The 27,172-nt window shown below is 42.4% G+C and overlaps 1 protein-coding gene across 4 annotated transcripts in view; it reads left to right on the forward strand.

The window, feature by feature from the left end:
- Positions 1 to 27,172, forward strand: part of LOC126532041 (protogenin-like) — a 276,850-nt gene that overhangs the window by 225,323 nt on the left and 24,355 nt on the right. For 3 of the 4 annotated variants that reach the window (XM_055070924.1, XM_055070926.1, XM_055070927.2), the window contains exons 5-15: positions 1,041 to 1,186; positions 2,223 to 2,357; positions 2,977 to 3,150; positions 6,656 to 6,804; positions 7,860 to 8,073; positions 11,192 to 11,329; positions 11,982 to 12,134; positions 13,979 to 14,170; positions 15,235 to 15,360; positions 18,819 to 19,007; positions 23,467 to 23,583. In XM_055070924.1, the coding sequence (XP_054926899.1) occupies positions 1,041 to 1,186; positions 2,223 to 2,357; positions 2,977 to 3,150; positions 6,656 to 6,804; positions 7,860 to 8,073; positions 11,192 to 11,329; positions 11,982 to 12,134; positions 13,979 to 14,170; positions 15,235 to 15,360; positions 18,819 to 19,007; positions 23,467 to 23,583 (1,733 nt within the window). The remainder of the gene's footprint in view (positions 1 to 1,040; positions 1,187 to 2,222; positions 2,358 to 2,976; positions 3,151 to 6,655; positions 6,805 to 7,859; positions 8,074 to 11,191; positions 11,330 to 11,981; positions 12,135 to 13,978; positions 14,171 to 15,234; positions 15,361 to 18,818; positions 19,008 to 23,466; positions 23,584 to 27,172) is intronic. The other variant, XM_055070925.1, reaches the window with a different exon arrangement.

Genomic DNA, 27,172 nt, shown 5'->3' on the forward strand with positions numbered 1-27,172 from the left:
AAAGCTTAATGAGTCGCTACATCGTAAGAACAATGCACACCACCATTTGTGACTGTGACACAACCACGGAACAAACAAACATTGAACGATAGGCACACCGTACTCAAGTAAACAAGTAGCGGCTAGCAGACAACGCGACACGCCATCCACAATATTGCAGTTCAGCCACTGTCTGCTAGGCGGCGACTCCAATAGCCCCGAATTCCAAATATCAGTGACACTGTCACAAAATATAGGTTACTGTGGTGTTTCTTTCCATATGTCCTTGAAAAATTCCTACTTTATCTGTGCCCTTCAGTTTTCAAAGCAGTGTTTTTTTTTTTTTCGTTTTTTCTTTATGGAGGGAATTATCCCAACCATAATTGGCAATTTAATCTGCTAAGCGTTACCACTGCTGACAGCTGTTACAGCAGCGGTGGCGTAATTAAATTTGTCTTGCTGAGGGCTACCATATGTGGCGGCAGCTATATTTCATTGGAGGCAGAACGTGCCAATATTCCTAGATCTAGGTGCATGTGGGAAAGCCTCAAGCAATTGAAAGTTATCCAAAGCCTTACGCTGTGGCACCCATGATAACCCGAGTGAATCTTTTGTGTGTAACAAGCAAATCATTTATGCTTGAACTTGAAGAAAAGGAGCTTTACATGGATTTTTATATGGCCTGTTGCAAATTGAGCTTTTGCAGTGTCTGCATTATGTATTCAACAAGATTGAAAGAAGTAAGGAAGAGAGAAGAAATTAGAACCTGTTGTCATTATTATATTCAATTATAGTACTCACGTTTTTATATCTTGTAATAAAAGTGTTGGCATCTAACAGTAAAGCTTTCTGTCTACTTAACTTGATTGTGAGGTACTGACTGATGTTGGTGCTTATGCGGGTGTGATTTTCTTTTCACCATCAGGCTCAGTCAGACTCCTCAGGCCGCAGTGGTGCTTTTCTCCAACATTGCAGCAGTGTGTTAAGAAATATAAAAGCATGCCTTTAACTTTCAGAAACCATATCTGGCACGTAATCCAAACGGAACTTTATCGTTTCAGATTCACGCAACTTTCTTCAGGGGCCCTGCAGATTGTTAACGTTACCGCTGCCGATGCTGGGAACTATCGCTGCATTGCCAGAAATGCTGCAAAGACTCAGTACAGCGCAGAGGCTTCATTGACAGTGTTACAGTCAGCTCGTCATGGTATGTGGTCTATTTATTTTTCCCAGCAATACTGTATGAGAAACATTCTGCGATGTTTGTGGTGATTGTGTTGTTCAGGCACAAGATTGTTACGTGACCTATTTCACAAGCAAATCAAAAAGAGAGAGAGGGAAAGAGCAGTGAATGTTCATGGCACGTGCACTTTTTGCACGCAGGACTTGCAGGTGTACGAATGAGAATTAGGTCGCACAGCTGTGGTGGCTTGTACCACAAACTCCAGGTCTTTGTACATTGTATTACGAAAGTTATGGTATTGCATCTTCAGATCTAAAAATTGATGCTACTTAGCACCCTCTTGCATAAAAAAAAAGGGGGGGAAGAAAGGTAGCCAAGCAAATTTTTGTGTGTCATAAAGGAAAGGTTGGGTAACAAAAGCCTAACAACAGACACTGACACAGTACACCATCTCAACATCAGCCCTCAATTTTTGGAGCGAATCATAGGAAAAGGAAGGGTCAGAAATGGCGATTCCCCAGTGTTGTGCTGTTACTACTGTTACTGCTTCAAACTCTGGGTGAAATTGCCTTCTCATTCTTTTTGCATTCAGCATGAAATACAGGAAGTAACAGCAGCAGTTAAAAAGTTGTTCCTGCTAAAAACAACACCAGCTGCACAGATAAGATATGAAACATCTTTCCAAGCTTGCAGCTAAAATGAAAGCATTCACAGACAGCCTGTCAAGCAGAATGCATTAAAATCATGCATCTTCACAAGCGGAACAGCTGTGCCCTTGCTGTTACTCATAATTATGCAGAAGTCAACAGATGTGTTTTTCTTTCTTGCAACGTGTAATGGCCACAAAAATATGAGCTATGTTAGATTGCTGCTTGCAGTATTCACGTTTATACTTTTTTTGCAGTGTCTCAAAATATCTGATATAGTATGCAGTTAAGCTTAGTCTCCCTTCAGGATTGGAATGGCTTTTTTTGAGCCTGCCGCAAATGCCCAGCACATTCTTATCAGCATTTTTTATTTTACATTTTTATCTCTTCCTGTCTCTCTCTTCCTTTACAAGGAGGAGCCCCTGATCAGCCACCAGAGTTCCTAAACCCATCTTCTCAGGAGCTGACACTTGTAACGGGAGACACAGTCGAGCTTGAATGCTTTGCTAGGTCATCACAGCACACTTTTGTCACATGGATCCGGCAAGGTAAGGCTTTTCACTTATTAATGCTCTTACTTACAAATGCAGAGCCTTTGATCTACTCTTCTTGCATTCATGTCTGTTGCACTCTTGTGAGAAATTGTATCCATTTTCACTTTACCTTAAGTTTCCTTCCTGCGTCGCTGGCTACATGTCAGATAGCTTAGCTGACATTTGAAGCAGGGCCACTTGGTTCATAGCAAAGAATGAAATTCTGCAAACACATAAATGAAAAATGTTGTTGCTCGCCCTGTTGCTTGCCTCCTTCAGTTTGCACTGTTGAGCTGTTTCTTGCTTCACGCTGTGTCTCGTCAGTGGCATGGAAACAGCTACCTATCGTAACATTCAACTTTGGTGTTGTAATCATGTGCAGCTGATGTCTGTGAAAAGTGTCAAGTTGCTGAAGTATACGAGAAAGGGCAGACAGGGGGCATGTAGGGTCTTGATGGGGCCTTAAGAGGGGAGACGAGGAGTAGGAGATGGTTTAGTGAAAGGTACAGATTGGGGATTATGATTAGATTAAACTTTCTGTTTTTAAGTGGTTGGATTGACACTGGGAAAAAAAAACTTAATCTTTTTGCATTGTTACCTCCCGCCATTCGTCAAGTTGTCTTGCCTCTTTCAGGGGGAGCACTTTTGCCTGAAGGCCGCAGCACTTATTTCGGTCGAGGTAATCTGCGGATTACCAACCTGACTCAAAGCGACGCTGGCACCTACAAATGCCTTATCAGCACATCACTAACTACAGCTACCGAGACACTTTCATTAGCATCTCAGTCACACACACTGATCATTTACGGTAAGTTCTTGCTTCTTCTGCTTGTAATGGTGACCATGTTCCCTGCGATTAGTAGCAGTGTGAAACCTACCTTAGCTGTACCCATATGTGAGTCACGTGTTGATATTTTTGTGTTACTCATGGCAGAAGTTCAACATCAAGGTGGCAAGAATAGTTACTGAAGTGGTATTTCTGTGCAATAGCACTTAACAAACACTGTGGCTTGTTAATGTTCATAAGTTGTATCTGTGTTGCAATTTAAAACCAAGATACTAAATGCAAACAGTAGATTGCAAACTTGAGTACCAGTATGTTACTTTTTAAAACCTGCTCAGCGGTAAAAAATAAACATAGCCAGCAGGGAAGATTTGTCACTAGCATTACTTACTTTCTTTTAATACTTTTTTATCAGGTTAAGCTCACCTCGTTTTCTGAATGTTATCAGCTGGGTCATTCTATGCCAAATGTACCACAGGTCGAGCTCAACCATTACCAGTTTACCTGAAAAAAATCATGGCTATTTATACATATCTCAAGAGTGATACACCCAAGATATTTCACCTTAAAATTTTTCAGATTAAAGCCTTAAGTGGCTCGTTGCAATGGCTTATACCTGAAGAAGGCATTTTCTAGTCCAGTGACACAAAAATATCAGGAATAGCTCATACCCTCATAAGCAAGCTAAGGTGCAATGGCTGAATATGAATGAAGGAACGATAGAAGGAAAGAATGAAAGAACAAGAAAAGAAAGAACATTTAGGTAGTGCATTAGGAGCTTGCATGTATTGTTGAGGAGGGGTCGACCTACAGTGCCATACGTTTACTTCATATGATGGCTCATTATGTCTTGCAAGAAGTCTGACCCCTCCGATCAATGTGCTGCCACGTGTGCAGTAGGCTTTCGCCTTCATGTGTTACAGGAGTGTAACATGCTGCTGAACTTTTTGCACTGCACAAGTGCCATTTTAATTTCACGTTGGAGAGCAGAACATGGTGAAAAAGAAAAATTTATAACAAAACTTTTTTCTCCAGGTGACCATAAAACTGTTAGAGTGTCTTGTAGATGGATGGTGCTTTGAAGTTAAAAAATTAACGCAGTAGCGTTAAGGGCCCCGTGTCACAGAAAATCCAGCGCCGGCGTCCGGTATCAATCGTTGTTTCGGCAAACCCAACCACGCAGACTCTCCGTCTAGTGCAAAGGAGTTACTGAACTAATTGAATTTCTCAAAGTAGAATACATAGAAAAATCGTAAAGTACGTCTTCCACACAACCTACAGACATGACAGTGTCAGATTCTAATTTGAATATACTAGAAAACATCATTCTGTTGCGCGGAAACTCGCAATACCCCTTTTCCAGCGTTTCTACCATTCGTAGACTGACCACGGTGCCCGCGACTTGCATGTGCCAGCGCACGCAAATCTTGGAGGCCACGGAGCGGCACGCCCAGCTCCTTGCAACACCTTCAGATGGCAGTCGCTTCCGCCGCATCGCGGCCTACGCAAAAGGCCGCGTTTCTACGAGAAAGCCCGCCTTCGTGCATAGCGTTCGCCACCAGCATTTCCCGGTAAACATTATGGTTGCATAAGCTGCAGTTGCCGGGAAGCGTGAGAAGCAGCCAGGGATCTTTGAATGCTATTGTGTTCCACTCTTAAATGCGAAGCTTTTGCATCCTACATATTTTTCAAGGACTTTGTCTGTTTGTAGTCAGAAGAAAAAGTCCAATATGAGGGATATTGAAAATTTTGGAGAATATATCAAGGTGTAGTTGTCCTCTGTGTTTCAGACAGCATTGTGAAAGAAAGGAAAGCCAAACTCGTCCCGAGGTTCGAAAGCCTACTTCCGTTAGAGGGAGACACACACTTGACCACTTTGTACTCTCATCACTCTGCAATGTTTGTGCTGGACTCACTTCATACTCGCTGACCCAAGAGTTTCCAAGTGGCTAAACACCTGTAAGTTTAGCAGTCTTACTGTGAACCTGGCACCTGGACAAGGACTCCTATACCATCACGCAATAAATCAGCAGCAGCGCTGTGTCAGCTGTGGGCAAGTAGCTGTGTGCACTGCAGTGAAGACTTAGCACAGGGCAACATTGCGCAACCGAGCCAGACGCTGGATGAAGTGAGCTGGGGGGGGAGGGAGTGGCGGGGGGCAACTTCATATGTTTTTTTTCTCACTTAAAACAAAAAAAGACTCCTCGTAAATTTCCTGAATGACATGTTGTGTTCATCTATCAAGTGCATTACATTCCATAATTTTGTATGGACCACCTCAGTATGCAATTTAGGGCTGAACACACTGCTGAACCGAACCTTAATCAATTTCAAATTCTTAAATTTTCTGAGTGCGAAACTGCTTGAGTTCATAATTTAGATACTGAGCAACAACATCACTGTGTTATAATATATCACAAATGAATAAACAATTTTATAAAGAAATCTCCAATTCCCCTCATATCGTACTTTTCCCTCCGATTAGAAACACACAAAGCCCTCTGCAAATGGCTTTTAAAATTAGTTAACCTCAAAGCACCATCTTTCTAGAAGACACTAACAGTTTTATGGTAATCTGGAGAAAAGTCTTCTTTACATACATTCTTCCTTTTCACCATGTTCGGCTTTCCAATGTGAAATTAAAATGGCGCTCGTGCAGTGGAAAAACTTTTTTTTCAGGTGAAATATCTCGGGTATGTTACTCTTTAATAACCATGATTTCTTTTATGGAAATCGGCAATGGTCGAGCGCCAGCTCTGGTACATTCGGCATGGAATTACTGTCATTCTTGCCTATAGGATTTACTTAATTTAAGGAAAAGCTTGGTGTTATTGTGAGAGCTTGTTTTGATTTTACTGCATTGGCACACACGGCTTTCTGTGATAAGTTGAGCCAGTCAGATCATGTAAATGTTAAACTGTGATGTACTCTGCTAGGAATCTGAATGCATCGTATCCAAGATCTGGAGCAGTGGTTTGGATTTTATGAACTTACTGCTAAAGAAGTGGCGCAACCTGCAATTTGCATTTTAGCTTGGTTTGATCACTGACTCAGCTTGGTAAACCCAGCGGTTACATTTAATTTGTGTTAGTGTTGCCTTTAAATAGCCAAGTAATGTAAATTTCCTACTTTAGTGCTGCTCCAAAACAGACATTTAGTTCCTCTAAGCTGTTCTAAAAATGTGGGTGTTTGTATCTTGCTTAAAAAGCTTTCTTCCGAATGTGTTTTAGCTATTTCTTACCATGTGTTAATACTCTTTCACAGCTAAGCCAATTTTCCTGATAAGCTTTAGCCATTTTCAATATTTTTCTTATACAGTTTCTCATACATTCATTGGAAATCTGTTACAGTAGCACAAGCTGATTTGAATTTTCCCATCATGTTTGACACAAAGGGAACCTGACATGACATTCTATCCAGTGAACTTGTCATTTACTTTGTACATTTTCTTAGTTGCCAAAGTTGACAGGACAAGCTGCACCTTTACATTACTTCATTGTCTCCTGTTCGATGTCTTCACCCTTTACAGCGCCCCCAACCTTTGCATCAGACATGATAAGTCGAGTTCGCCCCGCTGCTCGCACAGTTCGATTCGATTGCGATGCCCAGGGATTTCCTGCACCTGAAGTACGCTGGTTCAAAGATGGCCAGCCCCTAGTCATCAATGGTCGCATTAAGGTATGTAAAAATTGACACAGCTGTACTATGTGTCTTTACCCAGTTGAAAAAAAAAGAAAGAAACACTAGTAGTGTTCAGCAGAGGTATGCAAATAACTGAAATATCAAATGGGAATCGAATAGTCCCTTCTTTTCAATTCATATTCGATTTGAAAAGTCACTGTTCAAAGTTGTTGGACATTCATGGGCACGTCCCCAGTGTGCCCTCCCCTGGCTCTGCCCCTGCTGGTCATTGTTAATCGGTTATTATTGTCAGTCACACGGACACCGCTGGATTCAAGCTTTTCCTTGACTGACAGGCTTTCATGCCTGTTTTCACTTGCACATTCTGAAGCATCTCCATAAGCATGAATGGAGTATACCTCTAGCTGAGGCAGCGACAAAATGCATCACCACAGCATAGTGGAGTGACGCATTTTGCACATAGTTTCTGCGTGATCCTTCTCAATGAGATGCCAGAGTGCATGCACACTATTTGAAGGCTTCATTTAATCGAAACCAACACAAAATTGCTCAAGCAAGCTAATGTATGTTCACTCGGGAGAATTCAAAGTTTTTTCAAATTGATGTTAGCTTAAAATGCAGCTGTACTTCTTGTTCAGATTTATGCTTATAAGCAGTGCTTTCTTGGTTAGACATTCCATCAATCAGCCTTTCAACAATATGTATTAATTCCAATGCACTACATTCACACACTCAGTGTGAATGTTACCATGGCGTTGAATGGTGCTGGCAAAAATTCCCAAGGCTAAGCTTACTACACATACGCAAATACCCAAAGTAGTAGGCAGGGGCCAGCCATTGCCACAGCTTATCTGATAGAGCATTGCACGCACTGTGTGGAAGTTGCGGGTTCAGCTCCCACCGGTGGCGAGTTGAATTTTCTTCCACACACATTTCCCTTTTCATTACTAATTCTACATTTCAGACTCTGAAAGGAGCAATTTTCATCCATGTTTTCCTTGACTTCACTGTTGGCTTGGCTTGGTTGCTACTGTGAATAAATCCAGCTCCTCGGTTGCCTCTCGCTCATTGTATCTTCTTGTCACCAAAAGGTGATGCGGTCAGAGGACATCAAGTACCTGCGGAAGGTACGACGCCACTTGGTTGAAGAGAGTGGCAGCGGCCCACAGCACCAGCGGCGCCCCGCAAGCAACGTGCTTGTCATCTCTCACCCAGTCAAGCGGGATGCAGGCTTCTACCAGTGTCTGGCAACCAACGTAGCTGGCCTGAATACCCTTGCTGCTCGACTGGTGTTGAATGCCTCAGGTAAATGGGCTCTCTTGTGCGGACGACCTGCTTTGGTGAATCAGAGTGTAGTGCTCCCTTCAAGTTTACACTACAAGCTTTGTTTTTTTAATGACCTCACAGTCACAAAGTCACACGTCTAGGCACACGTGCTCATGTATGTTGTCATGCGCATTATGAGAGGGAACACCAAATTTATTTTTTAAGGCATTGATCACCTGCTATGTGGGCATTCGAACTTGACACGTGAAGGTGTATTGCTTTCTTTCTGTCAATAAACATAGGTGATGCAACAACAAAGGTGAGTAAGATATCTCTCGTCCTGCAGACATTGTAAGGATATCACCATATTTGTAGAAGCATGACAAGAAAGTAAAACAATCCGGCCTGTTTGATCATGGCCTCTGAGATTTGCACGCTTGCAGGCTTTGCTCCAGCTGTCCCATTCACTCCGACAGAGCATAATTTCAGTGATGGGCTTGGCTCCCTTCTTCTCCGCACCATGGCACTCAGACTCGAGGGCTTTACATGCATCGAGGAGGCTCTTGTTCGCTTCGGCAGTGTTGCGGCGGCTTGTATTGAGGCAAGAAAAACAGGATTTTGCACTGCTTTGTGATCTCTTACCGATTATATGAAATGACGGCTGAAGGCCTATGAGGGCAGGTTGTCTACCAAGCGGGGAAACCGGGAATTCTCAAGGATTTCGAATAGTCTGAAAATACTCGGTGAAAACTCGGGGAATTTGTGCTTCTATCAGGGAAAATTAGCTGTAGTTTCATCGAAAGGGATTGAAAGTCACGGTATTATAATGCTGGCTTGAGTAACAGAGAGGAATCGCAATGAATTGTCTTTGATGCCGTGTCGACGGCTGGAGGAGTTGCCATTGTACAGTCAACAACCAACTTTCCAGACGCCCAATAATTCAGATGGCTTCACGGGATCACCACGAATGTATAAGAACGTCTGAAATTTTGGATGCGAGAACTCGTCGGCCGTCCGATTTTCCGGTCTTTTTGCCGTGACCGCAGGTCCGAAATGGCATTGATCAAAGCTACCACTGCCGCCATTTTGATTACCTCGCCGCCTCAACCGGCGCTCTAGCACGCAGATCCGTCGGCACCCGTAGCCACCACCGCGCCAGCTAGGTCTAGCTGCTCCGACGTTCGCTATTAAGCTTCTTGCCGTTCGGTGCCGTGTTTTTCATTGAAATAATTTGATGCTGTCAGCGATGGCACCGACCCTGCCTCTGTGGTCTTGGCGATTGGCTTTGAAGCTCGAAAAGCACGGCGCGTTGCATAATGCCGGGTTCCGAAAGTCAGCTTCGCCTTAATACAGAAGTGTTATGCGGTGAAACGTATGCGAAAGTATTGTGGTGAAGCATAACAAGCGTGGGTAGGGAAAATTGTCATGTACACAATATGTATTCATTAATTATACACGCGTGCACCCGCTATTTCCTGTCACAGTACGAGCACTGATATGCCTAAGAAGTTTATTGGCAGTCCTTCAGAGCTTTTAGGGTGTGTCTGTGGTGATTTGAGTTCTCCAGGTCAGTAAAAGACATGCTCTCATTTTTTGCCATCCTCCCTTTTTCAAACTGACCGATCTTTTGGATGTTTTCGTGGCCCTTAGGGAGTCTGAAAAATTGGACGTTGACTGTACAACTGGCCAAGAGGATGCTTCAAATGGTTCGTGAGGCGAACGTGCGGCAGAAGGACGACAAGAATAGAAAGGACCTACGCATTGAGAAATGAACGGGAAAGGAAGCGTGCCGCCACTTCTTTAAAGGAGCTTGAGCTCAAAAAACGAATTGTTGGCTGACGCTGAGATGCAGGTGTCCCTCATCCAAACCAAAATAAACTCTTTAAATCATTGAAACGCAACACTGAGGCATTGTGCGGGGGCTGAGAGTAAGTCGGGACTGTTGAGGTTGACTTACCAGCTATTGAGAGACAATCTCACTTCACAAACTTTGCGCCTGATACCACTGAGCTTGCTATCGGCTAATAGAAATAGCTAATATTTGAAGATATTTGCTTCGGTATGCATCTCCTTTTCATTCGTATTTGAGAATGTTCAACTCGATTTGCAATGGGTTTTACCATTCTTTTCGAAGCTATAGTATTCGCTGTGCATTTCACTTACCCCTTCCTTCTGTTTTCTCTTTTAATAAAATAAACGCTAACTACTCCTTACTATTCGAACTGGTCATTTCTTTTTACCTGCTCACTAGAGAGTGACAGCATCAGGCGACATGGCGTCAGCCCATCTTGACATAAAAAAAGTTCTTTTTCACTCAGAGAATTTCGCAAAACCACTCGGGGAAGACCTGGAAAACTTGAATTTTGGAAATGTCAACTTGGTAGACATCCTGGAGGGGCAAAGCACATGGTGATGGCTATTTATTCTCAAATGCGTTAATTTTTTTGTGTTCACATACTCCCACTACATTCACATAGGTATGTAGAAGTCTGGAAGAGTTCGTCATGGGACATGTAGAAAGTATGAGCAACAAACAACCAGCACCTTTCATCGACGTTATGAACTAAGTATTTAGTGTTTGCTTTGTTACTGAACAAACAAACCTAACTCATAGGAATAAGTGTCCTACTCCCTCCCACCTTCCTATGCCAGATTTTATGTGACACGGGCTCCTTAACGCTATCGCGTTGAAATCGCCTGGGATATATCTTGTGAAAATCTTCTGCAATATGTGAAAAGAGAGCTAATGTGACGTTGAGATCTTGCGCGGTCTGCGTTCTACAGCTGCCTCCGCATGCACTGGAGCCCTCACCTAACACTGCCATCGAGAGGAGGTCTTGTGTGCGCGCCCCATTACACTTTTTTGCTGGGGAGTGCGCCAAATGGGACGACCGGAGCAAGACCTGCCAGCACATGCAATCTCGGGGGGCCATGGTTTGACAAACACAGGCACACATGTGGGCGTGGGTGTGTTGTGTGTGTGTGTCACCCAGCAGCAGCTGATGAAGGTATTACTGCGAGTGATGGTCACATTCAATTGCTTTAAATGCCGTTTAGGAATTGCCAATGTACGTACATATAGAAGTTGAAAGTAAGGTGCCAGCCTGTGTAGCACCAGCCAGTTTGCCTATAACGTTCAGTTCACTCTTGAATGCAGGGGACCAGCCCAGTCCTCCAACTGGTCTGAAGGCTGTAACAAATTCAAGCACAGCCATTCTGCTTTCCTGGAATCCCTCTGCCATATCACCGGGACAGATAATCCAGGCCTACTCAATCCACTACCTCCCCACAGCAGGTATGAGAGACAGCTGGTGTCTTTTCTTTCTTTCTTTCTTTCTTTCTTTCTTTCTTATTTTTTCTTCTTCTTCAACGACTTTGCTCAGGAGAGGGCTGTCATGTATTTTCTTCCTTTGCCCATGTGCTCTCTCAAGAGAAGAAGCAAGAACATTTTTACTGGATAGTTTGCAGCCAGCATAATGTAGTAATTATTTTCTCTCTGGTCTATTCCATTTTTATGTACTGTCTTAGGCAGATAGTAATAATGGCTGCAGGGGCTATTGATGGTTGAGCCAGTAGGTAAGAAAAAAACAACAACATAGGAATGGAATCGAAATAGAGTTGCTCTGTTATTCCAGACCTGTATATGGTTAGTTGCAAGTGTAAAGACTATTTAGATGGTTAAAGTATATTTGCGAATCATAATATATTTGTGCTGCTTTTGCTTGCTGAGATTTTGAAGTGTCACATGCACTTCAAGAAATTCAGTCCGCACCTTCATGTATCTATAGACTACACGAGCTTGCTTTTATGGACAACATGAACAGCTTCTGCTGTTGCACACAAACTACGTGCTTGTTGCAAACCTTTTCTGCCGAATGCAGATGTTTCAATTGTTTGTTTGGCATGGTGGTACATTTGTTGCAAGGTGCTTTGTCTGCTCTTCACAGGTGGCAATGAGCTTCAGAAGGTCTCTGTAAACACAGCACTCCTCATTGAAAAGCTGATGCCTTTCACCAACTACACCTTCTATGTACGAGCCTACAGCGGAAAAAGTGCCAGTGAGCAGTCGGAGAAAGTCACCCAAATCACCGGAGAAGACGGTATGTGTACATTGCCTCAGTGGCCAAATCCTTTTCTCACCGATTTTAGGTAAACAGGGAAAAAGAAACAAAAATTCTGAATCAGGATGTTAACATGCTTGTTTTGCTTTTAGCCACATTTCTGATTTGATTTCTGGTGAAATGTGGATGGATGAGGGGAAAAAAGCCGCGCAGATGCGGCTTGAGGCAACTTTACCCCCTTAGGTACAATATGGCCGCATGGAATAGCGCATGAAATGCCTTATGTAGTATATTTATACAGTGGCCATAAAGGATTGCAGTTATACAATGTATGAAAAAGAAGTAAAATATTTGCACAAGTAATGGCATTACAGAGATACAGCGGCAATGAAATAGGTAAATGATACACACATACACGAATACATAAAAGTTCGTGTTTGTTACGTGTGTCAGCCCACAAAGAATTTAGAATATTGATAGAATTAAAATGGATCTGGCAGTCAGTTCTTCTTAGGTAATTTTGTGCATTGGCACATAGAAAGTAAAATGTTTTGATCAGTGGTTTTTTACGTGATGCCAAACATCACCTTAGAAGTTTTTCTACAGGCCACACTATGCGCTACATGAATTGAAGTCTGTGCACATATTTTCGTCATATTTGGTAGCATTTGCCTTGGGAAGTCTTGGAAGCACAAAACTTCAACAGAGATGTTCTCAATATATTAGTCCTAAGTGCTCGACGCAGTTCCCCAAGTTGAACAGTGCAAAACGCACACTTTGGTAGACTCGGCATTACAATATTAAGTGGCAGTAGCATTCAGAATTTAAAGTGCCCCTGCAATAGCTTCTCAAAGCAGAACTAGATTTTAACAGTGTCTGCTCAACATTAGTTAATAGTTTGTTGATAAACAATGATTACAGTGCATTCTAAAGGGACCATAGACTCAACTAAATGAGTTGTGAAATCTACCTCTGAACAATGAAAAAGGGCCAAAGATGCAAAAAATACTTTGCAATCTGCTATGGCATACTAATATACATCTCGATCGGTTGCAACAAATTAGTATTTTGGGCCTTATTGCAGTTCAATTTTTACACGAAGATCTCGGCAGTAATATTTGAAGTCACATATGCCTACCTAATGCGCCATATCAATCACCTCATTTCCCTCAAGGTCAACAATATGTTCAAGTTGTGTTTGCTTGAATACTAAGTAGCTGTCCCTTTTAAAGGATAACTGACACATATAAAGAATGACAAGAAGCACTGAGATTTCGAAACATGAGATGAATTCATTTTATGCTAAAGCTGTCTCGAAATGCTGGACCTGGTGTCATCAACATTACTGTGATGTCATGACACAAAGCAAGATTTGCTGATATCCTGTAGCGATAAAGCTAAGAGTTGCTCATAAAAATAAGTATAGAGTTCTGCATGCCTTTTCCTCTGGCTGTGCTTATGCATGGCAGCTACAGTGATTGCAGGAACGGAGTGTGCCAGCATATTGAGACTATATAATGCATATTTCTCCTAGGTAAAAGAACTGAAACTGGTTTTTAGAAACAAGTTTCGTAGTAAATTATTTAGGGCGCTCTAGTGCATGTAGGTATTTTTTGCAAGGTTTAGATGGTATGAACTTTCGTATGAAGCACAAAAAAAAATAGAGAGAAGTTGGAACTGTCCTGTCAGTACAGCACTGCAATTCGAGTGTGGAAATAAAAAAGAAACACTTTGTCATACATGTTTGCTAAGAGCCCATTTTACCACCAAATATATGAAAATTGAGTCTAAAAAAAAGAAATACTTCACTAGACCAAACTTATTAGTGTCCTTTTAACAAGTGCCATGTTGTTGTCATTTTTTTTAAACTTTGCCTCACGCAGTGCCACTTGGTGCCCCATCTGTGACTGTAACCAGCCTTACGCCAACAACCATGCACATCTCATGGAGCGAGCTCTCGCCAACAGTGGCCAGAGGCAATATTGCACTCTACCGCATCCACTACCGCCTGCATGGGCAGAATTACAACAATGTTTTGGTCGTCAAGGGAACCGTCCGCGAATACACCATCACTGGTGGGTTTGCTCTCCTAACAACTGGAACGTTCCAGGTGTTCTTTAAAGGTTCACGAAATTTACGAGACATACACGCTATTGCTTTGGTTCGCTAAATACAAGTTCCAGACTTTGGCATTTGCAAGGATCGCAGTTTGTAACAATCTCATCAATGAGGTAAAGCATGTTTGTGCTCCTCTTTTGTTCTTAAAAAAAATTTTTTTTATTTGTTTTTTAATTCTGCACAATTTGTGTTTCACTTCCTTAAAAGCTTCCTACAAAATATAAAATGTCTAAAGTTCTTCTACTTATATGTGTCTACATTTTTGTTTGTGCAAATAGTAGCTTTGAATGTCTCTCCCTCTTATTGTTCTTGTTATCTGTATTTTATATGATTATTGATATTTACATACCGTTAGTAGAACCGAAACATATTGAACAATTATTTCGAGTTTTGGAAAGTTTCTCTGTGTATGTGTGCATGTATCTATTGTATTGCTAACAATAAATTTCAATTCAGTTAAATATTCATGCCCTGTAGTACAAGCATTATGATGAAATGTCTACTCACAGAGATTGTCTGGCACATTTTATTTTTCTAAAACAAGCAGTCTATATTTCTAAAAAGCAATCATTAACCTATACAGTTTCGGTGCAAATAAAAGTGACACTATAAAAGTTCACATGCCTCAGTTGTTTAATTTCTATTAGTTGCTATACTGCAATCACAATTTAATAAGTTATACCCCTGCTACTAAAAAAAATTCTTGTGAGCTTCACTTAATGCAGATTATAACGAGACTTGTCTTGTATTATCGGTTGCTGAACTTCTAACACACATGCATGAGACAAACAGAAGCAGTAACTTCTAGCTGACTTTTATTATGGAGTAGGTACTATTTATATATACTACAAAATCAACAAACACAAAAGGCAAAATGAACAAATCGCAACAGCCACTTAGTTCTGCATGTTTTATCGGAATAATTGCGAGAAAAAGAACTATTGCAACACTGGTTAAGAGAAAGACTGCACATGAATGAAATGAGAGTCCTTGTGGTGCCAAACTCTCTCTGTTCCCGCAGGTCTGGAACCGACCAAGGAATACGATGTTAGAGTTATGGCTGGAACAGCCGAGGGCTTTCCAGCTCTTTCAGATGAAGCTTGGCCCTGGGTCACATACCGCATGCCTCACAAGTCCTCCTCAACCAGTGAGTTGTCTACTTGCAGTTTACATTTTTGCTTGCTTCTACACCCACAAATATGACATTGTTGCATGAAGTGCAACAAGTACCCTAAGTACCCTACCTTTTACCTAAAGGTAGGGTGAAAACTGGGTAACTACATAAAACCAACATATATTGTTGGCAATTTCAGGTCAAGTGAAATACGAGTAAAACCGAGTTCAGGCAACGTCACCGCCACATACAGTGCTTTATTTTTTTTTTTATTTATGTTTTGGACACTATGAGATTAGTAATTGTGGTTGCAGTTTTTCAGGATTTAGTGCAAGTGCTCGAGAATATGGCTGATGTTGTTCAGTGGCGTCTTAGCATCTTACATTTTAAAGCGAAGCTTTGGTTGCCTCTTCCTACGACTTTCCCACTGCTGCTACTGCTGCTTTCTTGTAACTCGCATCGGGGAGTGGTTCAGAGCATCTAAATACATGGAAGGAGTGTGGCAGAGGGGAAAGGAGACGCAAGAAACTTGTTTGGACCTTTGCACATCATCAAATGTGCATAATGCCCTCTGGAGCTCCCTGGGCATTGCCACATTAGCCTCCTGACAGCTGTAATTATCCGTGACCCCCCCGCAAAAGCATTGCAGAAACTGCAGCGCTTATCTTTCTACTGACGTGCAAGTCAACAGGCAAGCTAGATTGAACGATAGGAGGGGGTAGAGGAGGAAGAGAATGGGTCAAACTGATGTAGTGGCAAAATGAGTGAATAACAGCCTTGCCACTCTCCCCTTGCCACTCTCCTTTTGCAGTTCCCATAGAAGAGGGGCAGGAGAGGAAATAGGAAAAAGGTGACGCCAGTAGGCAAGGAAATGCTACTACTATAGACATGACAGCAGTCGCGGAGAAACTGAATAAGCTTAAGTTCAAGGTACGGTACGGTACCTTTGTGCTATTTCTGGAAAATCAACACCATGCAAATACGTCCAGTGGACAGCTTACGCAGGACGTGCTGTGGGCAGAGGCAGAGTCGCATGAATTAAAGCGCACCGCAGGGTCTAGGTGCACTGCGGAAGCAGTCGCATGTCAGATCCACACTTCTGCGCCCACCGTGGTAGCTTTGCAACTATGACATTGCTCGAGGTCATGGGTTTGATCCTGACTGAGGCAGCTGCATTTCGATAGGGGTGAAGTGGAAAACACTCATGCACTTAGATTTAGGGACACATTAAAGAACGCCACGGTGTCAAAATTAACCTGGAGTTCGCCACTACAGTTTGCCTCATAATCTGATTGTGGTTTTGACATGTACAGCCTCATAATTCATTTAAAGTTTAAAACTTCTGCTACGATGCAATGTGCCATGTGAGGCAATGACAATGCTCAGCTTTCTCGGAGGTTATGATATATGGCACACAGCCTCAAGCCTCAAGCCTCAAGCACAATGCCTCAAGCAAACACCTCTCCCTGTGTGTTCTGTGCACTGCGCAGACAAACAGCAGTGGTGCACACAAGGGTACGTTGAATATCAACTCGCCACTCTCGTGTCGGACTAAACGTTGAAGAAATTCAAAGATTTGCTGTCAACATCACCGCTAATTATCGTCAATCAAAGCAACCAGCACAGAAAGCTTTGCTTACATCGATTCCCACAGTGCATGGGATCTGCATAATTCTTTTTTTTTACCTACATGAAGAAAGTGTAGCTAGCATGACTAAGTATAAGAAAAGATGGAGAGTACAAAACTTGTATAAAAAAAAGAGCAGTGTGTTGTTTTCAAGCATCTGTTAATGCACTGAAAGTGTAAACAATGCATTCTTATCTTACAACAGTACCTTAAACCATCGTCATAACAAAATTGCTTTGTTCAGATAATCTCTTTATCAAAGACCAAATGTAATGAAATTTGGGTCTGCGTAAATAGCCTATATTAAGATAGTATAGATAAAGAGGGAGGAACCTTTGTGCAAAATTTGACTGTTCAACCAATTCGGGAGGCTGTGAGGGCTCTTACTGCCGATTTTGATAGTCATTTCTCGTTCTTTGTGCCAGGGGAATGCAACATAACATTAGTTGAATAGTGCTTTCCAATCGACACATCTATGTAGTCTCATATCTCAGTCAGACATCAGTGAATGCGGCTGGCTGCCTTCTCTGACAGCACATATACATACGCTTACAATGCCTCGCATCGTTGCTCACCACTTCTTTTGCGGATATTGTAGACACGAAAAAAAGGTTTATGTGAGAATACTGATGCCAAAGCTGAACTACAGAGTGCTTTTTTTCTCGTCAGACTTGCATGTGGTAGAATCATAAGGCGCTTTCAAGAATAGCTGTTTTTTGATATACCATAAAGTAAAAAAAACATACAGTCATTACTGTTTACTGGAAGGGACGGGACGCATGACCTGGCTCCTTGGCATAATTTCCAAGATGAGATGGCACCCACAGTTGCCTGCTGTGCGCTGAAAATTCCCAGAGACAGTGTGCTGCATCATCTGTTTAGGTGCTGTTTAAAAGCACTACGCAATTACCTGCCCTGTGGCTTTGCCACGATTGCATTAGTGGTTAGTACTACTGATTAATATAACATAGTTAGCCAAAGTGAAATTTGAATACAGTTTGCCTATAAGTTTTTCAGCAGCAAGTACATTTGTTAAAATATGTTATTTGAAGTGCAGTGGTGCCGGACTCCATTCAGTATTGAGTGCGAATTGAGGGCTCTGCATGGGACTGTTTGATGCAGCTTAGACAGTGACCTTTTACTTTCTTTCGCATTAACCTGCAGAGACAAAGGGGGCTCTGCCTAGAGGCAGCTGCTTGAGACTTGTGACTATATCACATGACAATAACTTGACAGAAATTTCATGCAAATGCTGCAGCTGATATGTCTATGATACGATAATGTCTGAATGCTTAGATGGAAAAGAAATCGTGATGAATGAAGCACCTCGTAAAACTGTCTCAACGTGAAAGCTGCAAGCCTTTCATTTACTTTGAAACAAACGGTAGTGCAGTGGCAGCAAAGGAGGCATTATAAGGTCTGTAAGAACTTCAGAGGGTGAACTAATACCTGAACGGAAGGCTTGCCAGATGCTACTTGTCTCTTTTCTTGAAATTCATTTTATGCCATGTGTGTGACCACTGTGTAATGAGGATTTGCTTTGTGATACGTTTTGTGAGCTTCCACACTGGGAATGCAATTTCTTCATTATGTTGGTAGTGTTATAACCCTTCTGCTTTTAATAATATCCACTTATCTTATAATTCTTGTTCCAATAATTTTCGTGCCTCAGTTCTCCACCCCAGTAACTTCACTTTAACAAGAGTTTACTATATCTTCTGTTTTATCTTACCTTCACAAAGCTTCATTTTTTATTGTAACAGTAGGCAGACAGTACATGTCCATGAGGGAGTTGTCAGTGAAAGCAATGTTTAGAAAAAAAAAAAAAGAAGGAATGAAATTTCAACTTCTTGAATACTTTCAGTGCCATTGCCTCCAGTTCTGTACCTGATTGTCATCAACGCCACTACCGTGGAGGCCCGGTGGTCTGTGTCCCCGGAGGAAAAGAACCCAGTGTTGGGCTTCAAGCTACGCTTTCGAGAACAAGGCAGCCACTTTCCAGACCCCATTGTCCTGCCCAACACAACCTACTCCTATGTAGTCTACAACTTGAGTAAGTTTCCACTGTGACAGCTCTTGCATGAACAAAATGTTTGGCGCGCTGTCCTTGCTTTACTTATTATGTCTGTCGTTCAGACTACGCCATTGTGTTGCTGAGTGCAAAGGTTGAGTGTTCGAGCGTCAGCCACAGCAGCTGCATTTTAACTAGGCTGTAATGCAAAAGCGAGCAGTCAAATAAGATGCGCACAAAACTGCAGCCAGACTATAAATTTGTTACTTATTATTTTTGAAAACCCTCTGTCATGTGCCTCAAAACAAAACCGTAGGACACCTGAAATATTTTCTGGGAATGGATATTATGAAAAGGGTGATAACTGCAGTGCTTCTACTAGTTGACATGCTTTCGTCACTGGCTTGGTTTAGCTGCAAAATATCAATATCTGCCCTCATGTAACCAATAAAAGAGGGAAGAAACAAATCTTGGGTATAATTGAAGAGTCAATAAATGACATCCACACAGTTTCTGTTATCTCTGGTGCACTGCTTTTGAGAAATACTTAAATGTTTTCACTGAAACACCTGGTACACCATGAACTCTTGCACACTGCAGTGTTTGTAACTGTATGCCATCCTCTTCAATAACAGAATTTGCAAAAGCTTGTTACAACATTTAACGAAAAGGCCAAAGCAGATATTTATAAGCACTGTAACACTTGCATGCACTGTAGCATCTTCTTGTTCCTTTTTGTTTTAGTTGGCTACATTTGTTTGGAACACTGAGTGACCTGAGTTGCATGTGCGAGAGAGGTTCACTTGGTCCACAAAGACATTCTCCACTTCCTTCATCGTATTTTGAAGGGACCGAGATAATAAATGCATCCTTTTGCTAGCATCCAAGCGATAAAACATGCGAAAGGGACAGAATGCTGTTACTGGGTCGATGTGACGTCTGTTAACAACAGGCAGACATTTCGCTACCTTCGCAGGCAGAATATTCAGTGTCAGTGAACCGAATGGAAGCCAAGAAACACGGATGCAGCCTTCATTGCTGTGAATCTGTTCACTTCTGATTTTTATTTAAGGGCCTGGTAACATAAAAATTGTCAGATGTGAATTGAATACGAATACTCGACTTCCAATGTGGAATAGAATATTGAAAAATAATATGCACATGCAGTGATTATTTTGCATTTTTTTAACATGTTGGAACATGGCAATTACATTGTAGTCACCAGTAAAAATGTAGACCAGTAAATCGTTACATTAACTTGGAAAATTCCTACTAGCTGTCTGTTCTTGCCAGCCTGTGCCTTATCGTACAGCATCAGATGCCCCTTAAGTTCAGAGGTATTTGACCCTGTGCCAGCCGTCATGCAATCACGTTTGCTGTCAAGCAGTAAGCTCAGGATTGGTGGCGGCGCTACAAAAGTAATGAATGAGCAAGGCAAAAGCTGAGCTCACAGCCAACCGAAACGAAGTGGTCCTATACTGTTTGCTATGACTGTTACTTAGAAAAGAACTGAAAGAACGTTGTTTTCCTTTTCCTATGTTGTGTGCCTCTTCTGCTGTTTTCCTTCAGTGTGAGACACCTGACCGACTCTCTGTTTTTCGGAGTACAGCATTTGCAAGAATATAGTGCAACCATAATGTGAGGTATACTAAATTTTACTAAAGGACGAGGAGAGAGAGCACATTTTTGATTGTACGCAAAAAAATGTTTTGATAATAACTCCAAGTAAGCACGTGTAATACACTCACACTCGTTTAGAATAGTGCCTTTTAGCTTACCGCAATGTTTGGAGGCATTGTGGTAATGCCCACCACAGAACACCCATAATCTGTGGAATCTTTGCTACAAATCCAAACTCGGAAGTCGTGCGTCATGTATCCCACTTAATATTCAAAAATTGTTTAATGCATAATTTTCGAATCGAATACCAGTAACAAAAAATATATTTGATGGTATTTGAAATTTTCAAATATTTGCGCAGCCCTAGATTTTATGATAAGGTGCCCAATTTTCGTAGCTTGTTTACGATTATCAAAATAACATCAGTAATATTGAACATTTTTATTTGCATCCTGTTTTGGGCAGAAGCGAATGTGAAAGATTACAAATACAGTCGCCAACCAATTTTTTTGGAGCCCGATTTCTTGAACCCTCTCGAATATTCAAATTTAGTCATAGTACTGCCACCAATTCTTCAGAAACAGCATATAGCAGCAAACAAAATTACATGAATATTTTGTAAACTTTACAAATGCAGTAAAGCCTCAATAACTCAAAGCATTAAAAAGTGGGAAAGTTTCTAGGTAAGTCAAATCATGAAGATAGCGCACTGGCTAGGCATAAACCATGTGGAGCTTTTCCAAAGTGATGCCCGTAATATTCTCGGCCGATCACTTTGAACTGCATCGGCGCTGGACATGTCAACACCTACAGGCAACAATGATATCTGGCACTAAGCCAGATAATTGAGCCTTATTCAAGACGAAGCCATTCATTTGAGAAGCTTATAACCAGTTTCAGACATTCAAAAAGTTGACGCTGCTTATTTCTGCAGCATAATGCATTCCAGAAAGGTTCACTTAAATAACCGAAGCTCAACTGTGGAAGAATGCTGTCACACTTTTAGCAGCTTCCCACTAATTGATGGGCTGTTTACGCGTCGCCATCATTTACCGTTTATGTGATCATTAAGCAAAAGTCCTCATCAAGCCACAATCTCACTGAAACTCTATGCACGCGGCGCAGGGGGATCACAGTAGCCAACGTGACCGGCAAAATTGTGTGCGCTTTGACACCATCGGCCTGGGAATAGAACATGTCTTATCTCACACTGTAGCTGCTAGATCAGACTGCATCTGCTGCATCATGCACTAGATTGGCTGGCCGGCAGCATGTTGGCTTACAGTTCAGGTGCACTGAAGAGAATGTATTGAGTTTGCCAAAAAAAAAAGCCCTTGCTCGCCGTGCACTTGTGCACATTCATTGCGGCAACAGCTGATCGTGGTGCTCCTGCGAGCCGAACCAGCCGAGCAAGATGATAGGCAGAAGGGGAAAGGAGTAAGTGGGAGCATGGCATCTGCTTAAGCTATGCCTTGCTCGCCACCGCAGGGTGAAAAGCAAGTGCAAGTGACGCTGCCCCTTTGCCTAAGCAACCCGCTTACGGCGGGGAGAAAGGTAAGAAGACTAAACAGCACAAACAATTCAAGATGCACTGTGAAGTTTGGCAGAAGTTGGGCGTCATTTCCTGCCCTCATCAATTGAGCAAAATAACAGCGGTTGGGTGCCGGTTGTTCTTTTTGGCATGACCTCGGTAGGTATGGGGCAGAGCGAGGAGGCGCGCTTTACTGGAACTGACGTTTGCAAAAGATTCTGCGACCAGGCACAACTAGGTGCAATAACAAGGCCAAGGTTCGTTGATGCCATTAATCGGACACTGGCATGGCGACAGAGTTCCGTTTTTACTTTTTGGTGGTGTCATTGCTGCTCACCAAGTGTGGAAACCTTTGGGTAGTGCCATTTTCCTGGCATTTTCGCAGTTGAGATTTTGAGATACAGTCGACTTCTGTTAATTCGACCCTGACTGGTTCGACGAAATTGATAGACTCTTCTAGCAGGTCAAATTAAACAAGATCCAGAAAAACCGGCAGAACACACCGCTGATTCAGTTGGCAGTATTTATCCTATTCCACACCCCCCGAATCAAACACGTGCCGAATTTCTATGCGTTCGAAGCAGAAAACTAATGTAAAAATGACATTAAAGTTCCTAAACATAGTAGAAAACTAACACACACCTGATCGTTTAGCAAGAAAAATGGGCGAGGGTCTAATATTGGCAGCTGGTTTCCTAAAGTCAGCTTCGCCGCACTGTTCTTAAAGTCTGCATTCCCGCATCTGTGTTAATCGGTAAAGCATACAAACATCGCAAAGGGGGTTTTGGTTTCGGGCACGATTGTGCTGCACAGGCAATTCCCAGCCCAATTCGGTGGGGGTCTAACTAGCTGAAAAACTGGAATAATTGTAGTCGAATTAACCGAAGTCTACCGTATCCAGAGTCCGACGCAATAACTTTTGGAGGTGACGGGTGAAAAACACATAGTTGACACTGTGCCAGCAAGAAATTACGATTTAACCGACATTTTCAGATATCAGAGTTCAAGTTAATGCGGCTTTACTTTATTTGGGCTTGTCATTGCGCAGATAATTCTATAGTGGCAACTATAGAGCGGAGCGCTTGTTCACAGTACGTCTGCAAGCAAAGTTCATGATTTTTTAATGAACAATCAACATCATGAGCAACAAATTTATTGTAGCATTTCCTACCAAACATTTGTATTTTTGTGTCGTCGGCTGTGGTATAGTTCTTAAGGTTGGCAGGTGTCTGTCTTCACCAATGCTGAGATAACTTTCCTGGCTTTAGGAACATTCCTGTTCATGATTTTTTATGTACACGTTAAGAACATGGTGGAAAGCAACCCACACTTTTGCTTAATCTATTTCAGAACCTCAGACCTGGTACGAGGTGCACGTGTCTTGCTTCGGCCATCTTGTGGATGGCCAAGAAACTGTGCAGACAATCCTGACCCATCCTGAAAACCTCACAGTAGAGGGTGATGTCGGTGAGTACTCTATCCTTATCTTTGCCGTGACTTTGATCACGTTCAGTTTCCGTCTCTCTGCCCGTGTCATCTTTGCAGCATCTCAGTAGTGCATTGCACCAAATGTCATTTGGAAAGACACCAGTGCTGATAAACATGCAAATGGCATCAATTAATGGCTTATCTATATGCCATTACCATTTTATCTCTAGGAGACTGTTCATATATGTTTCGTTCAAACAAGGTTTCAAGTAGTCCTGCCTCTGCATTGAGAAGGACAAAAGAAAGATGTACTTGATGTATCAGTATTGGCAAATTAACACTAGAATAACGCTACAGTCGACTTTTGCTAATTTGACCCTGACAGCGCCGTTGAAATTGGCCAAACTATTTGACAGGCCGAATTAAAGAAGAGACAAAAAACACTAAAATACACCAACTGATTCACTTGGCAGCATTTGCCTCGATTCTAACACGTCCGTGAATTGAACGCGCACTCATTTTTTATGGGTTCAAAGTAGAAAACTAATGTAAAAATGACATTAGAGCTCCTAAACAAAGTAGAAATTGAACGTGCACATGATTTTTTGGCAATCAAAATGTAGCGTGCCTCCAATTTTGTCGATAAGAAAAAGACTAAACTGGCAAGCTTTACCTTCGCAAAATCAAAATTTATTTACTTAATGTCCATCGTCAACACTCTCGTACAGCACTGTATCATTGTGTGTGAAGAACTACATGCCATCCTCTATGCAGTTGATAGTGCACTTGATATTCTACATTTATTAAGCGACGCCGCAACAACTGCAAACTGGCCAGGTGGACCACGGCTAGACTAACCACTTCGCTTGTTCATCCTGCAACGCATGCAATGCTCTGGAATGTCAAAAATAGGTGATGTGACTTGTTGCCACTAGATGAACTTGTAAAATAACTTCTCATTTGAATTTGCTTTCATAATCAGACTGAAAGTGGCGCATCATCGTATTCGTCATGCTGCACGAGAACTTGTTCTGTCGCCATCTTGTGATGTCGCTGGCTAGGCTGGCTCTGACTGAAGGCTGTTTTGAAGGCTGTTAATGCAATTTTGGTTTCACATCTGATTGCACCGGCCCTAGCAATATTTGGGCAAATGTTTTTGGGAAAGAACGGCTGTGTTAGAATCGGGTGAATACTGTAATAATTCATTGTGAGCTACCATTTTTTGCTTGAAAATCTTCCTGAGCCCGGCTGAAAATAGCTGTTTTTGACAGGAGATAATGTGTGTTCGACGAATTTGCTGTACCCTAAGAACCATTAAAAAGAATGCTGCCTTTATTGGAGTCATCGCTGTGATAACCATTGTAGTTGGGTGTTTGCGTGATGACCAGCCAAGTTTGAATTATCTGGCGAAGGCCAATTTCAGGACTGAAATAACGACAGTTTTGTCCCATAGAAATGTATGGGAGCCAACCAGGACCTTCGGTCAGGATTGATTTAACCAGTCGAATTAACAGAAGTCTACTATACTTCTATAGACCTAAACAACTAAAAAGGGGGATTTTTCTACTAATAAAGCTATGCTATGGAATTTTTTTATGAGATCTCAGGCATTAGCAAAGGATGTCAGTTGTAAGCAGCGATCTTTAAATATTGGTATGAATGCTACCAGCACATCCCACATTAAATTTTGTCTTACCGTAGAAACCTGTGTATAATACGAACCCGCATATAGTACGAGGTGAAAGCTTTGGGACGCGAAATGGAAAAAAAAAAAGTTTTATCCGCATATAATACGAGTTAGGAAAACTCGAGGAAAACATTTATTTAAATTGCACTCCGCACTTCAATCCCTGTCTTCCTCAGCTGCGCTCTCTTTGGATAGTTCTTTGTCGAACATATCTTCCCAGAGGTACTCATCCTCTGTGCAACAAAATGCGTCCAGCACGAGGATAGACGGGAACAAGAGTGTGCCGGGCCGCCTACACCAGACAGACTTTATCCAGTCGAGCACAAGGTTCTCGTTCATCCAGCCTTTCTCAGGGCATCTCACGACCACATTTTTTGGCAGCTCCTCACCTTTAGGCACTGTCTTGCGCTTGAAGACGACATAGGGCGGAAGCTTGCGTCTGTCTGCTGTGCATGACAACATGACGGTAACTCACGTTTTCTCATTGCCATTGGACCGGACATAAACTTGTTTAGAGCCCTTTTCGTGCACGGTGAGGGGCAATGGCATGTCCAGATAAATTGGCGTTTGGTCAGCATTGCCAATTTTCCCCAGCTGGAAGTTCTTGGACTTGCACGGCGAAATAATGTGGCACTCGAAAGCCACAAGCAGCTCTTTGAACGATTCAAGCAGCTTTTGCAAAATCGAAGTTTGGCGACGTAAGGAAAAACCAGCACAGCACATCTAGCGATAAATTCAGTGCTTGCTCGCTTTGAAGGTGGAGCTCGGCAGCCCTTTTTCTCTTGCAAGCCTCTTAGCTTTTGCCTGCGTAAGCCCCAAGCTTGCAGCTATAGATGCGCGGCTTGCTGTTGGCGTACGAACTCCGTCAGGGCGAGTTCGATTTCTGGGAATGTCCAACTCTTCAGGCCGCGAAAGCTTCTTCGTGTTCCGCTGCATGCGAAAAGGGCTTCCTTCTGTCAACACCATCTGCGAATGCTTCCCTTGTTGACGCCAAACTGCCTCATGGCTGGACTGTTGCCGATGTCCTATGTGGCTAAAATCACCTTTCTCTTGAAAGCAACCGAGTACTGTTTTTGTGGTCCAGACATCTTGGTACTTCAACGCAGAATAAAAAAGATGCACTTCGTGAAACGTGGTTTGCACGTGTGCTGCCAAGGTGCGCATTCAACAATAAAGAAACGATGCCATAGTCACACAGCAATAACGAAACCAAGCCGTAGCCACACAGCAGTAAGGAAGCCAAGCTGTAGCAGCGCAGCAATAATGAAGTCAAGCCATAGCCACGCAGCAATAATGAAACCAAAACTTCTAGCCCAGATTTCTGACTGAAATTTTCGTTCGGATCCACATATAGTACTAGGCAAAAATTTGGGATGCTAATAATAAGAAAAAAACCTCATATATATGCAGGTTTTTATGGTAATATCTCATGTACTGGAAAGAGGTCAATTGTAAGCAACACTACTGTAACAAGAATATATTGTTCATTGAGTGTGAAAAAATAGGAAGTTGCGACACACAAGCAAACGATAATGCTTGCTTTTTTAGTCTGTCCTGTGGGAGATATGGGGTTCTCCTCCGTACTCTTGGGACAAAGGAACGACAGCACAGTAGTGCAAACAGTCACAAGGGCATTTATTGCACCTTTCATAGATCAATGCCTGCTAGCCGAGTTGCTATCCCCAAAACATGCCGATGGGCGCGCGACAAATCTAGAAGTCCGACTTACCGCGACCGCATTGCGAGCGAATATATTCGCCCCATGCTGGATCCCAACGCCTGGTCGTTCGCGTGTACAGTCACGCGAATGGTGGCACGTTCGAAGGCGGCCACGCGAGATGGTCTCGCAGAAGCATGGTCTGCGCACGCGCGGGCGGCACGTCCGCTCCCGCTCGCTTCCCGAACCCCAAAGAGCAAGCGCCTTCCTTTCGGCGCCCAAGT

This window comes from Dermacentor andersoni, chromosome 5 (assembly GCF_023375885.2).
Source record: "Dermacentor andersoni chromosome 5, qqDerAnde1_hic_scaffold, whole genome shotgun sequence".
Classification (NCBI taxonomy): domain Eukaryota; kingdom Metazoa; phylum Arthropoda; class Arachnida; order Ixodida; family Ixodidae; genus Dermacentor; species Dermacentor andersoni.